This window comes from Lepidochelys kempii, chromosome 7 (genome assembly GCF_965140285.1).
Source record: "Lepidochelys kempii isolate rLepKem1 chromosome 7, rLepKem1.hap1, whole genome shotgun sequence".
In the NCBI taxonomy this organism is placed as follows: domain Eukaryota; kingdom Metazoa; phylum Chordata; order Testudines; family Cheloniidae; genus Lepidochelys; species Lepidochelys kempii.
In genome coordinates, this window is record NC_136386.1 from 2259821 (window position 1) to 2275398 (window position 15578).

The window sequence follows — 15578 nt, forward strand, 5'->3', positions numbered from 1 at the left end:
TGTATTCGCAAAAAGAAAAGGAGTACTTGTGGCACCTTAGAGACTAACCAATTTATTTGAGCATGAGCTTTCATGAGCTACAGCTCACTTCACCGGATGCACATGCACATCCGATGAAGTGAGCTGTAGTTCACAAAAGCTTATGCTCAAATAAATTGGTTAGTCTCTAAGGTGCCATAAGTACTCCTTTTCTTTTTTCAATTTCTAGTTATACATGGTGGGCGATGTAATATCTTTTATTGACCCAATGTCTGTTGGTGAGAGAGACAAGCTTTCAAGCCACACAGAGCTCTTCCTTCAGTTGTGGCTCGAAAGCTTGTCTCTCTCACCAACAGACACTGGGTCAATAAAAGATATGACCGCACACCCCTTGCCTCACTAACATCCTGGGACCGACACGGCTACAGCAACACTGCATAACATTTCTAGTGATGTCCATCTGGCATTTTTCAGAAACGTTACATTCACTTTCTAAATTAAAACAAAACAAAAAAACCTCCCACTACAATCTAACAATTTTAAAACCCCACGACCCAGTTTGCAGAGAGTAGAGCAGATGACTACACAAAGTTGCACAGATAAGACTCACCAATTCATTACTTGGGTCTTGCATGATTCAGGTATTTGAAATATTACTTTTAATTGAATTTGGACTTAAGTTAGAAACCTTGAAAAATCTGCCTCTGCCAAAGTTCACTACATTTCCTTATTGGTTTGATTTATGTAGGCAGAGATGGCCACAAAAGAATATTCTGAGTAACTACAGCTATATCAAATTACAATTTTAAATGACTAATTTAGCTATATCTAAATCCTTTAACTGAAGACTTTAGTCTGAAACATACAGAAGATGATCAAAGTAGTGAGATCAAAGACAACTCTTTGCATTTACACCATGCTTTGCTAAATATCGGAGAAATACATTTTATAGTAAAAGTTTTTTTTTTAAATCATGTAATATATGTAAAACCAAGCCTGACAGGTCTCAATAATCGTATCAATTTCCTGATAATTACTTAAAAATTAATGAGTTTTATATGCTCTTCATTTGCCTGAAACCTACTGGTCCAATCCTGCAGACTTACTGATACAAGCAGTTTCATTCAGCTCAACGGGACTGCTTCTGCGAGTAGGCACTTAAGGATCAGGCTCTTTGCATGGGTCTAATCAAGTGTCTACTAAGAAAACTATATGTAGGACTTGGGATGCAAGGAAGTGCACAGTGTCAGTGTGTTATGAACCATTAGAGGAAAGCTATATTTATCTGCCCTCCCCCAAAATACTAGTTTGTAAATCAGGCTTTTATTAAGACAGTAACAAATTTATCAATACATTTCTGTTCACTTTAAACCTCTACTCTCTAGCCCACCACAAAGCTGAAATGTAGCATTGATCATTCATTATGGAAGACTGCTATAATGATTCTGCATTCTGGCAAATCTCAGTTCATATATTTTCCCTTTTGGTTGCTGGTAGTTACATAAATTAGAGCATTACTCAGGTCTCAATAACTTATGGTGAGGGACAACTAATGCAAGACTGGACCCACACCTGAGGGTTGTTCTGTCTTAATTCTTATCCACAGGGCATTTTCAAGGTTTATTATGGTTTCATCTACTACTACCTTGCCACAAAAAGTGGGACTGTGCTAATAAAATCTGTGGATGACACAAAGTTGGGAGGTATTGGCCATATGAGGATGACCAGAATATCATATAAAAAGATTGGGATGACCTTGAAACCTGAAGTAATAGAAATGAGATTAAATGTAATAGTGGAAGATACAAGGGCATGCACTTAGAGACTAATAACAAGAATGTTTGCTATAAGCTGGGGATTTACCAATTGAAAATGACAGAGGAAGAGAAAAACCTGTGTGTAACTGATTGATCACAGGATGATTATAAGCCATCAATGTGATATGCTGTCATAAATATAAAGGGAAGGGTAAACACCTTTAAAATCCCTCCTGGCTAGAGGAAAAACCCTTTCACCTGTAAAGAGTTAAGAAGATAGGATAACCTCGCTGGCACTTGACCACAATGACCAATGAGGAGACAAGATACTTTCAAAGCTGGATGTGGGGGGAGAAACAAAGGGTCTAGGTCTGTCTGTGTGATGCTTTTGCCGGGGACAGAACAGGAATGGAGTCTTAGAACTTAGTAAGTAATCTAGCTAGGTATGTATTAGATTATGATTTCTTTAAATGGCTGAGAAAAATACACTGTGCTGAATGGAATGGATATTCCTGTTTTTGTGTCTTTTTGTAACTTAAGGTTTTGCCGAGAGGGATTCTCTATGTTTTGAATCTAATTACCCTGTAAGGTATTTACCATCCTGATTTTACAGAGGTGATTCTTTTTTACTTTTTCTTCTATTAAAATTCTTCTTTTAAGAAACTGAATGCTTTTTTCATTGTTCTTAAGATCCAAGGGTTTGGGTCTTTGGTCACATATGCAAATTGGTGAGGATTTTTATCAAACCTTCCCCAGAAAAAAGGGGGTAAGATTTGGGAGGATTTTGGGGGGAAAGACGTTTCCAAACAAACTCTTTCCTAATAATAATAATACCAGTGTTAGACGTTTGGTGGTAGCAGCGAAAGTCCAAGGGCAAAGGGTAAAATAGTTTGTACCTTGGGGAAGTTTTGACCTAAGCTGGTAAAAGTAAGCTTAGGAGGTTTTCATGCAGGTCCCCACATCTGTACCCTAGCGTTCAGAGTGGGGAAGGAACCTTGACATATGCTCATGAAAAAGACTAATGCAATCTTATGATGCATCAGGTGAGGTATTTCCAGTAGATATAGGAAGTGTTTGTGCCATTACACAAGGCACTGGTGAGCCCTCATCTGGAATACTGTGTGCAATTCTGGTCTCCTGTGTTTAAGAAAGATGAATTTTAACTGGAACAGGTGCAGAGAAGGGCCATTAAGATGATCAAAGGAATGGAAAACATATCTTATGAGAGGAGAGTTTGGCTTGTTCAGCCTAACCAAACAAAGGCTGAGGGGAGATCTGACTGCTCTCTATAAATAAATCAGAGGGATAAATACCAGGGAGGGAGAGGAGTTATTTAAGTTAAGCGTCAATGTGGACACAAGAACAAATGGATATAAACTGACCATCAACAAATTTAGGCTTGAAATTAGATGAATGTTTCTAACCATCAAAGAAGCGAAGTTCTGGAACAGCCTTCCAAGGAGGGAGCAGTGCGGGTAAAAAAAACCTAACTGGCTTCAAGACTTAGCTTGATAAATGTATGGAGGGGAAGGTCTGATGAAACTGCCTACAATGGCCCGAAGCCGTTCTGCGATGGCTAGTAGCAAATATCCCCAAAGGCCGGTGATGGGACATTAGATGGGGAGGGCTCTGAGTTACTACAGAATTCTTTCCCATGTGTCTGGCTGTTGGGTCTTGCCAAAATGTTCAGGGTCCAACTGACTGTAATATTTGGGGTTGGGAAGGAATTTTCCTGCAGGTCAGATTCACAGAGATCCTGGAGGATTTTTGCTTTCCTTTCCAGCATGGGGAACACGTCTCTTGCAGATTTAAACTAATGTAAATGGTGGATTCCCTGTAACGTGAAGTCTTTAAACCATGATTTGAGGACTTCAGTAACTCAGTCAGAGGTTAGGGGTCTATTACAGGAGTGGGTGGGCGAGGTTCTGTGGCCTGCAATGTACAAGAGGCCAGACTAAACTTAGTGGTTCTCAACTTATTTATCATTGTGGGCTGCATACCTGCACCCCGCTGGGTGGCGGGGCAACCCGGATCCCACTCTGCTGGGCAGCCGGGAACATATGCGGGCCACAATGTGTTACTGGGCCACAGGGGCTGGGTGGCAGGGCAGGCGCAGTCCAAACTCTAAGCTTGGACCCCAGACACCTGCCAACAGGGCTGGCAGGCTGCCCGCCCTGGACCCCCTACCCTATGGGGCCAGCTGGTCAGGAGCCTCTGACTCCGTGAGGCTGGCCAGGAGCCCTGGACCCCCACCGCATGGGGCCAGCTGGCAGCCCTGGATCCTGGAGCTTGTGGGACTGGACAGCAGCCCCGGATCCTGGAGCCCATGGGGCCAGCCAGGAACCCTGGACCCCAGATCCCCACTGTGTGGGGCTGGATGGCAGCCCCACACCCCCAACCCCGCGAGGCCATTGGGCTGGCCTTTAGCACACAGCTGAGCTAATTGGGCTGTGTGCTAATTGTGCCACATGCAACCTGCAGGCAGCAAACCGCTGGACTGATCATGATGGTCCCTTCTGGCCTTAAAGTCTGAGTCTATTAAATAAAAACTAGAAATGTTTAGATAAATGGACTAAGAATTGTCTAACTTTATGCTAGCTTCTGTAAGTATCTCTGTATGACTGCTGAAATGTTTTTCTGTTATACCTCAAAATTGGTGAAGACTTTTACTGAACATTCATTTAAACATTTTTAGAGCACTCTAAGATTTAAACTTACTGGGGGGAGACAAGAGTTCCAGGTTGTTGTTTCATCACTGCTTGTACTGATGCTGACATTACAGTTGTCAATCTGAGATGCACTCAGTCCGTGTGAGATCCCATTATCCTCTAGCTCTTCATTTTGTTGTCTCTTCATACTAGCCAACATCTGTAGTTCAGATGCACTCAATATGCTTGGCTGGTAGTTTCTCCAATCATACTCCTATGAAATAAAATTGCACATGCAACAGTTAATAATCTAGAAAGGATAATGGAAGAGAATACATGAACAAAACAGATCACTTGGATAAGCCTAAATATATTTTCAAGAAGAAGCTAACCTAGAAGGAGAAAAGCAAAATATTTAGTAGACAGGGTTAATGAAAAGACTCCTGGTTCCACTCTGAAGATCAAGCATAAATACTTCCACAGATTCATAGATAAGAAGCAACATAAAAACAAATACTGCTATGGAGGGCAGGTTGAATCAACAGTGCATGGTGAATCTGCTGTTCCTCATAGAGACTACAATAAGGTTTAGACAAAAAAAATCAAGGTAACTTAACTTGGACTCAACCACATGTTTACCATGGTGTCATAAAGGTCACAAAAAAGAAAATGTATGTAGTTTCACACAAACTATAGCAAACACAGGGTTTTTAAGACAGATCTGGATTCTGGAAAGATATATTGGCCACTTGGTAGCATAAAGTGACATTTATTTTAAAATGTACATTTTAGTTCATCATGTTTTTGATCACTTAAAAGAGGTTGGTTCATAGGATTTCTAAAGTGCTGCAAACCTCCATTAGCTATTGTGTGGCCTGCATTACATTCGTGAGGCTGATCTGTGGCACACATGGAAACCTCTATGACAGAAATGTGAAAGCTCACCATTACCTGTGTTGAAATAGTCTTTTCAGTGAAAAATAAAGTTTTTCAATGAGGCTGCAGGGATACCTGCTTCCCAAAAGAGGAAATCTAAGAACTAAGGGGGACTGCTGAAGCTTCCATTTCATTCAAAGGTGGGTTTTCATTTGATTTTTTTAAAGAGCTGTTCATTGGAGCTTCAAAAGTGACCGAAAAATTTTTACTTAAAAAGTGAATCCAAAATAACGGCGAGGATTTCAGGTACTTGAAATTCCTATAACATGATGTTGTGCTGCTACCCACTTCAGTACCACAAATGGCGTTAGTGATCGTAGTCCAGTTCCTATGAACAGATCTTAACATCAGAAGTAACAATTGCTGTCATCCTTATCAGTAATTTCACCAGTGATGTTATGGTTACCTCTCATGACAGGCAGTCCCATCAGGCTGGATTTGAGGCACACTGGTGAGGCAGCGCAAGGAAACTTGCCTTGACACTTATATTGTGTTTGTTGTGTTGAGAGACACATCAGCCTCCAATGCCATCAAACTGGCAACTTCAATAAGCTTTACATTTGCTTTTAAAAATGTCTGTAAACATCTAAGGGCCTGTTTTATTAAAAGATGATATGGGCTCAATTACAGGGCAGACGCCTAAGATATACAAGTTTCAAAAGATTTTGCATACAGTCAACAACTTCCCCTCTCTTTAAAGAGATCAAGAAAGAAAGGGAAATCTGATCGCCTAGATTTGTACCCATACTGCTTAGCTTTTCACATGCAACCAATTGTAAAATGGATCACTTTCACTACAGATGATTACATATCACTCAACAAAGAAAATGATTTAGATCTCCATGTGGTGCTTTCCTCTGTCTTGGATGCTTAACAGTACCTCTGGTAAAGAGTCCTTTATGGACTTTTTAAGGGTGATCACTGTTTTACAGTTATAATATCAGGAAAGTCTGAGCTAAATCATTTGTAATTTTTGGATGCTATGCAACAGTCAGACTCAAAAACCAGAAGCAAATAAAGAGAACCCATTTATTATTTTTGAAAACGTCATCTAATTAGGCCAACCTTACAATTTTTTGAGCCTGACTGTTGCATTAGCTCAAACTTTCCATATTATAGCACTGAAAAAAAAAATCCTACAGTGCCCTGAGCCCATTGATGGAGTCACAGTGCCCGAAATTATGCCCAGCAAAATGCACTCAACTCTAAAAATCACAATGCCAAAAAGCTGAAATATACAAGACAAAATATATTTCAGAACATCAAGATCTCTTTGAGTTGACAACTAGTTGTTATTTCCTGGCAGTTCATTCTTGAAAAAGGCTTTGTAAGCTGGAACATTTAAACTTGCTGCCCCCTCAACTGTTTGAAAAACAGCTAGTAAGTCAATGACAAAGCTTTGGTATGTGTCTCTTTGCCCATTGTTATTTATTATTATTATTATTTATGTACAACACCCACAAAGAGCTAGGTGGTATTCACATACAGAAAACCAAAGTTCCTGCCCCAAAAGCATTTTAAATACTTTGATCTAGAGTTTTTCAGCTTTTCAATTTTTCAAGTGCACACATACACTCATTTTGCAGTTTTTCTGAAACATACAACCACGAAATAAGCCTTGTCCATTTCCCCAAGTTTATAGTCAATTATATAATTTTGGCTCTTTTTGTGTCTTTTGCCTTTGCTCCTGTTATTGTATTTATTGTCTTTTTACCCTTATTTATTAACCTCCCCATCACCTCTGCCAGCCTTTTGTCTTGTGTTGGACCACCTCAATTTGTTACATATGTATACAATTTATCAATGTTTTTACAGAGTGTTTGTTTTTAGAGTGCCTTTATATTGTAAAGCACCTGGAGTGGCTTTTGCAGTTGGGAATGGCAGTTTAATAAATTTATGTTAACCTATTTTAAAAAGTGTAAATTTTGTATTACAATGTTTTTTTTCAGTCCAAGCCTCTTTCATCACTGTCAAAAAGTGCTTGACACTCTGATCCAAAGAAGATTTGCATCAAAATAACAGAACCAATTTAAACAAATTTTGAAAGGGGGAAAAGAAATGTGCCTGCAACCTGACAACCGGCAAGCCAAGTTTCAGTCTGAAGTGATCTGAGGTGGTCAAGATATTACTACAATACAGGGTTTATAATGAAAGGGCACTAGGGGATGACATCTAATTCTAAAGTCTTACTGCTAAAAATTCTCCATTTTTATCACACATCTCAAGCCCTTTGCCATATTCCTCTATAGAGAACAGGTCTTTGGATTATCAGATTTTCCTACAATATAGTCTTAAACACTGGGACACTATTTTCTGAGACAGCCAGCCAGGTAGTCTTGCCAAGTCTTCTATGGTCCACAAGATTTTACATCATTGCAGAATCCAGGAGTCAGGGATGTGAATGTGCAAGATTACTGTTACCACTTGAGACTAAATGTGATCTACAAGAATTCCCTTGTTCGGTCCAATGTGGAAAAGCAATGGGACTTAAACAATCTTCTCTCTGTTCAGAATGTTCAGATGTCTCAAACATTTATGGTTAACCAGTGACTTTTAGGAAATCAGTGCAGAAGTAGCTATATTTGTCCTGATCGGGGAGATTACTTTGGTTTCATAATATTGCACAGAAGTTGAATCAATTCTCTCTATACTTCTCTGATGAACTGGATAAGGTCTCCTACCTGAGGAGGTGATACTCACCCAGGGCTGGATTTAGGGGCAGGTGACCCAGGCAACCTGGTTTTGTTGTTAGCGGCAAAAGGGAAAATAGAATGTTTGAAGTAACATGTTTCCGGTATTCCGTAGGTGGATTCATTTTTCACTGACCTCCTAGAACGTTCTGGACCTTTGTAGAATCTCATGGAGCCTTCCAGACTTTCTGAGAACTACATTTTCCTCAAACCTTCGAGAATGTTGTCAGCCATTCCCCCATGGGTATATATGGGGTGGGGCATCGCCAGTCAGTGAGATGTAAATACAGATTTACAGATCCTAGCATGCAAATTTATCATCTTATATGACAGGAATAAATCAGGCATGTAAATCCTGCAAAGTCGCAAAATAGACTACAAATAAAATAAAAATAAGGTATTCAAAAGTTTAACAAATGGGGGGGGGGGGGGCTCCTAAAGACGCTCCTTGCCTGGGGCGCTATTTGGTCTAGGGCTGGCCCTCTACTCACCTTTGTGAATCTGGACACATTTTAATCCAGGAATTTTTGCACCTGATAGTCTTTCTAATCTATTTTTAAAGGCATTCATTCTTATGATTTCTGGGTAACTGTCCTGAACATTTTAACACTGTATTTTTAGCTCCAGGCTCTACTCCTGTAATATGTGATAACTATCACCACAGTTTAATCCTACAATAGCACAAGCCAGATTCTCTAGACTCTTACAGAATAGAATACGTATGCAATAATCTGAGGTTTTATTAGTAACATCAAGACATTAGTGTGAAAAACCTGCTTTTTCATTTTTTGTGTCAATCATCCATGTGAGCTTTAGCTACTGTAAATATCTATTTTATTAATCTTGCTGAAGTTGTTAAAAGCTTTTCTGTCGATTCTCCCACTGATTAACTTTGTTTTATCGGAACTTCCATCATATTTGTCAATCCTCCTATGTAGTGACTGACTGGCATGGAGTTATTCAGATGGCATGAACTCATGAAACACCTGCAGTCTCTTTCAGAGCTCAAATAATAGAATGTTCACTATCCTTCCCCTTTACTTAAGGGGAAACTGCTTTTTATCCTGACATTTGCCTCTTCTCTTAAGTCTCTACAGAAACAGCTTACACTTTGGAATCTTTTTATAAGAATTCGAAACACACAGCACAGTTTTGTCTTTTGAATCTTTTTGTGCTTATCTGAAAATATCAAGGTTTTGGCAATTGGTTTCCCTCCCCAGTAACACACTTATTTTTCAGGCAATTAAAACATTTAGAGAAGAGAGGACTGGCTCATTCTCTCTCTCCTTTATCCTTCCCTACAATAACCTCTTTATTATTAAATAAAACAAAGTTTGGGGGAAATTATTTTGCTGCTTCAGATGCCCACCACATAATGCTTTGATAGGATTAATCATTTCTTAGTTGATTTTCAAAGAGAGAATTTGAAAATTGAATTTGAAATTAAGTTCACTTTGTATTTTATAAGGCATTTTTGATGTAAAAATATTTTTGCCATGCACTTAAATTTTTCTAAACTGAATACTTCAGTTAGTAATTAAAAGTTTATCTTGTGTTTCTGTATATCCTCTCCTTATGATAAGAAACATTTATTAAGTGCCTGAACTTTGCTGGATTGACAAAACCTGTTATTTAAAGACATTTTTTCAGTTTAAAGATGTATGTAATGACATTTGCATTGTACTAGGTTCATGTGATTTATTCAGTATTATTTGAATGCAGTTATACGTGCGGAAAAGTTTAATTACCAGCTATCTACATGGTTTCAATATTACCCAGAAGGCTGTACTTCCTTCTTAATTAAAAATATTTGACCATAATAATAGAGAACTCTATTAAAACATGAATAAAACATTGCAAGCAACCAGGTCCTTAAAGTTTCCTAAGTAGTTTTCCAATCAATTTCATTAAGAGTTGCTTAAGCATTTTTACCAGTGCTCTGTATGAGATGAACAGAAGACACTGCTTCTATGTAAACTCTCATTTTGGCATGAAACTACCTGGGTCATAAAGCTACTTCACTTTCTTTTGGATTCTCAGAACACTGAAACATGTTTCAACATGGAATATATAAAGACTAGTTACCAGTGACAATCATATTAAAATGGGACTGTCTGGTTACATTTAACAATGTCTCACTTCCAGCATGTTTTCCTGAAACTCAATGGGAGCCCAGGTTTTCGATGCATACAATGTAAAAGCATTCCTAGATCTAGGACTGTATGTGTTCTGACTTTAAAATAATGTACAGAAAAGTCAATTTCAAATCATCTCTCTTCTCAAATCATGCCAAACCAACCTAATTTCCTTCTCTGACAGGGTTACTTGCTTAGGTGATAAGGGGAAGCAGTAGACATGATACGTCTTGATTTTACGGATGCAACTATCATTTAAAAAACTACCCCTTTAAACGACAAATTATATTGGTTAACCGTTTACTCGTTAACAAGCTCACAACCTACCCCTGGCTTGGCGGGGGGGCACTCTGCTGTCTCTCCTGGGAGGTGGAGTACAGTGGGCTAGGGGATTGTTTGCATGTGCATGGCTGGGCATGCTCTGATCTCACCCCTTGCTCTCCCAATTACTAGGTGCTGCCTAGCAGCTAGTTCGGCGCATTGCTGCTGGGAGAGCAGTGGTGCCAGGGCAGATCCAAGTGTTCTGGCAGATCCAGTGGTGCCTGGGCAGACCCACTGCCGCAGCCAGCTGCAAGAGAAGCAGAGCGGAGGGGGCGCAGGGCTGCCCCAAGCAGTGCCCTCTCCGCCAGGCACAGGCTGATTCAGCGGTGCCCCAAGCTGCGAGAGCTCTGCAAGCTTCAGTGCCCTCTGGCTATTGCCGTGGAGTTTTTAATGTGCACAGTAGGTACTGCATCACAACACTATTTTACCAATCTGTTTTAAACATTAACTGCAATATATTAATGGTAAGACTACTACTTATCGGTTAACCGCTTAACATTTTACATCCCTACTTGATTGAGTTAGGCTTTTAATACAGTTCCACATAACATGCTCCTAAGCAAAGTAAGGATATGTGGACTACATGAAATTACTATAAGGTGGGTACACAACTAGTTCAAAGAGTGTAGTCAAAGAGTAATCATCATCAATGGTTTGCTGTCAGACTGGGAGGACGTACCTAATGGGGTCCTTCAGTCCTGGGTCTGGAACTATTCAATATTTTCATTAATGACTTGGATAATGGAGTGGAGAGTATGCTTATAAAATTTGCAGATGACACCAAATTGGGAGGGGTTGCAAGCACTTTGGAGGGCAGGATTAGAATTCAAAACAACCACGACATATTAGAGGATTGGTCTGAGATCATAATGATGAAATTCAAAGACAAATGCAAAGTACTACACCTAGAAAGGAAAAATCAACTGCACAACTACAAAAGGGGGAATAACTGGCTAGGTGACACTACTGCTAAAAGGGGTTTTGGGGATATAGTGTTTCAGAAATTGAATAGGTGTCAACAACGTGATGCAGTTGGGAAAAAGGCTAATATAATTTTGAGGTTTATTAATAGGAGTGTTGTATGAAAGATATGGGAGATTATTGTCCTGCTCTGCTCTGGTGAGGCCTCAGCTGGAGTAAAGTGTCCAATTCTGAGTGCTACACCTTAGGAAAGCTGTGGGGTAAGCTGAAGAGAGCCCAGAGTAGAGCAACAAAGGTTTAGAAAACCTGACCTACAAGGAAAGATGAAAAAACCTGGGAATGTTTAGTCTTGAGAAAAGAAGACTGCAGGGGACCCAATAACAGTCTGCACATATGTTGTGGGCTGTTATAAAGAGGACGGTTTCACCACGTGTGTGCTGCAAAGAGGCACAGGAGACACATTGCAGGAGATAGACCTCCCCCAAAAGAACTCCTAGAACATCCAATTTCATTCCAAAGGTTCATTACTCTCACTGTTAAAAACGTACGCCTTACATAGTGATCAACTGTTCTCCCTGTCCACTGGAGGTACAACAAGTGTAATGGACTTAATCTGAAGCAAGGGAGATATCAATTAGATATTAGGTAAACTTTCTAACAAAAGGTGTGTTTAAGCTCTGGAACAGGTTTCCAAGGGAGGTTGTGGAATTCTTATCACTGGAGGATTTTAAGAACAAGTTGGACAAACATGTTATCAGGGATGGTCTAGGTTTACTTGGTCCTGCCTCAGGGCTTTGGGCTGGACTTGATGACCTCTTGAGGTCCATTCCAGGGCTACATTTCTATGATTCTCTATTAACTTTAGAATGCCTGGAATGATCTATATTTTTATAATACTCTAATATCAGAAAAAATATAAGATTTTATTTGTTAATGGAGCCTGTTTTCTAATGGTAAAACAAGGCAATATTGAAAGTGAATCAGCATCTTTTCAATTTTGGGACACAATGTGGAACAGCAGTACCACAAAGAGAAGCATCAGAGGACTACCAAATAAAGACTTCGAGTGGAAAAAATATTTTCAAACTTTGATCAAATACTATACGTGTAAGTCTGTCAAAAAATGCTGCCTATCATGCTGATGAGCATTGTCCCACTGTATTTCCCCCCTTCTGTCTGTATCCATCTGTTGTCTCTTGTCTTATACCTAGAATGTATGATCCTGGGGGAGCAACCACCTTTTTGTTCTCTGTTTTACAATGCCTCGCACAATGGGGTCCTGATCCATGACTATGGCTCCTAGGTGCTACAGTAATGCAAATAATAATAAATAATAGTAAGTCTGTCAGATCCGCTATATATATATTTTGTGGCAATAAAAAAAAAAATCGTATCAGCCATCCATATACCGCCACATCCATCTTGCAAACACATTTTATGCATGTTAGTAACTTTATACACAAGAGTACTATCATTAAGAGTCTAACCATTCTGTTAGAAATTGTAACCAAACATTTGAGACCAAAGGAAAAATGACAGCTCTTCCCTTCCATGTTTAAAAACTAACCAGTTCAGCCAACAAAAAACATGCATGTACTTTTTTAAGATGAAGAAATTAACTCGTTTCATAGGGCATTGAAAATTTGAAAAAACCTTCCTGCTGGGAAGAAGTTTTCAGTTAAATAAATAAGTTTTCAGTCTCACAAGATTCCTCAGTTTGCCCCAATGTGCTTTGTGGACCTACACAACTTTTGCCTAGTTGCCACTCTTACTCTCAGCTGCAGCAAGAAGGTATTGGAGAGGAAGGACCATTAGCAGAGGTTTTTCATTCTCCACCCCTGAGGTAGCTGTCCTGTTTTTTTCAGTTGTTTCTCTTTTTAGCCACGACTTCTCTTTCACTGCACTTGAAGTGCCCCAACGACTACACGTGCTCATTTTCTGAGTGCTACTATTTTTAATTGTCTCACTGAGTCCACCTTACAGAGGATCAGGACCATGAAAGAGGAAGTTACTCACCTTGTGTAGTTACCATGGTTCTTTGAGACGTGTCCCTTTGGCTGCTCCAAGGTAGGTGTGCTTGTGTCCCTGCACTGCTGATTGGAGAACTTCGGTAGCAGTGTCTGTTAGGCCCGCACATGCGCTGTCTCTCCTTGTGCCCCGCCACAAGGCTAGCCAGCAGGCATGGGCTAACCCCGCTCAGTTCCTTCTCTACCGCAGAGTCACAGACAAGAACTCTGAAGTAGAGGGGAGGAGGGTGGGTTGTGGAGCACCCATAGCGACACACATTGTTACTGCACAAGGTGAGTAGCTTCCTCTTCTTCTTAGGTGGGGCCATTCCCAAGGAAGGTGACTGATATGGAGATCAGCCTCAGGGAGTGTACAAATATCAGCTGGAGGTGTCATGTTGTGAACCTGATAACACTGATTGAAAGCCCTGACGGGCCGGATCTGACCTGCGGGCCGTAGTTTGCCCTTCCCTGCTCTACTGTGTAGTAATACCTCTTGTACTTTCTCCAAGCAGGAGCTTTCTATGTGTTGGAACCATAAAGGAGCCAAGCCTTTAGGCGGAGAATCCCCAGGTTGGGATGTAGAGTACATCCTTCATTCTGCGAGAGGAGGTATGGCCTGGTTTGTCATGAGTTGTGACAGGTAATGGTACCAAGTCTGTTCTTATTTTGCCAGAACGATCAGTATGACATGTTCTCCTTCTCTTTTTATTTTTAATAGGACTTTCGATAGCAGAGGAAATGGAGGAAAGGCATAGAGAAGGTCCCTGTCCCAGGGAAGGAGAGCGTTGCCCAGCATGTGTTGCCCCATCCCTGAAGGAGAAGAAACTGAGGGGGGTAGCCCGTGTGCACTGGCTAGCATCATGGTGAGACCTGACCGCTACCAAAGTTCTCTGATCAGCAGCACAGGGGCGCGAGCACGCCGACAGCGGAGCATCCATAGAGCCGGTACTCGAAGAAGAATGATATTTTTTAAATTCTAACACTCTGCAAGTTTGATCTGAGCCACAAAAACAAAGATTTAGGTTTTTTTAAGATTTAGATTCTAGGTTATGCTCAAATAAATTGGTTAGTCTCTAAGGTGCCACAAGTATTCCATTCTAGGTTTTAACTAACAATTTACTTGTACAGGAGCGTTAATCATAGAAAGGAATTCACTTCCTTTTAGCATCAAAGCCCTCTGAGTCAGAAACAGAGCAGGTAGCTATGAAGTAACAGAAGGTAAAGAATCAGACTGGAAATAAGGCATTAATGTTTAACGATGAGAGTAATTAACCACTGGAACAATTTACCAAGGGGCATGGTGGAGTCTTCATCACTGACAATTTTTAAATCAAGACTGGATGTTTTTCTAAAAAAAAAAAAATCTGCTCTAGAAATTAATTTGGGGAAGTTTTTTGTCCCTGTGTTTAGACTAGATATCATAATGGTCCCTGGAATCTATGTTACATGGTAGCTTGGGAAAGGACTGTAGAAAAAGAATTACAATGATGTAGTGGGAAGATATTTTGGAAAAAAAAGTCCACAATCTGCATTATATTCCAGAAAAGGCATTACAACACATTATAGCAATAGCCTATCACTTCAGGGAGTCTGGAAACAATATAGGACAAATAACCCCAAAACTCCTAGAGAAATTATGGAGCAATAGGTTCCTTGCCCACAAGTAGTGGGAATACCACTAAAACAGCCTTTTGGGGAATCTGTTCCTATATTATCTCAACACAACGATTGTGTGATCCAGTAGTTTTCCTGCTGGGAATACCTGGAATCGATGACCTGCTGTAAGAACAATGGGTAACATGCCTGTTGGTGACAGTTGCCATGCACTTTGTTACACATTGGAAGAAACTAACTCTCCTGAAGGGACCAGCTGGCATATGTGAGTGTGCACTATTTCATTCACGTACAAATTAACAGCCATGAATAGACAGATGGATGTAATGGACAAGGCTATCAGCCATGGAGCAAGGGCTAAAACTAAAGCCACTACCTGCCCTCCTTCCCCTATAGTGCGGCATGCTAGAAGACATTAGAAATTTGCAATTAGGGAGAAGGACTGAGCTGCTTGTGGGGTGGCACTGCCTTATACACCATGGGACGATGCCACCACCCTCATGCAAGATCTCGTGAACCTCCTCCGCCCCCCCAACAGAGATGGCTTTTCAAGGCAGTTCTGCAACTT

At 40.3% G+C, this 15578-nt stretch overlaps 1 protein-coding gene across 16 annotated transcripts in view; it reads right to left on the bottom strand.

Moving 5' to 3' along the window:
- Window positions 1-15578, bottom strand: part of CFAP20DC (CFAP20 domain containing) — a 169843-nt gene that overhangs the window by 52491 nt on the left and 101774 nt on the right. For all 16 annotated transcript variants that reach the window (XR_012159748.2, XR_012159747.2, XR_012159750.2 and 13 more), the window contains one exon: window positions 4455-4658. Coding sequence is in view for 13 of the 16 variants with exons in the window: in XM_073350929.2 (XP_073207030.1) it covers window positions 4455-4658 (204 nt within the window). In the remaining 3 variants the exon portion in view is untranslated. The remainder of the gene's footprint in view (window positions 1-4454; window positions 4659-15578) is intronic.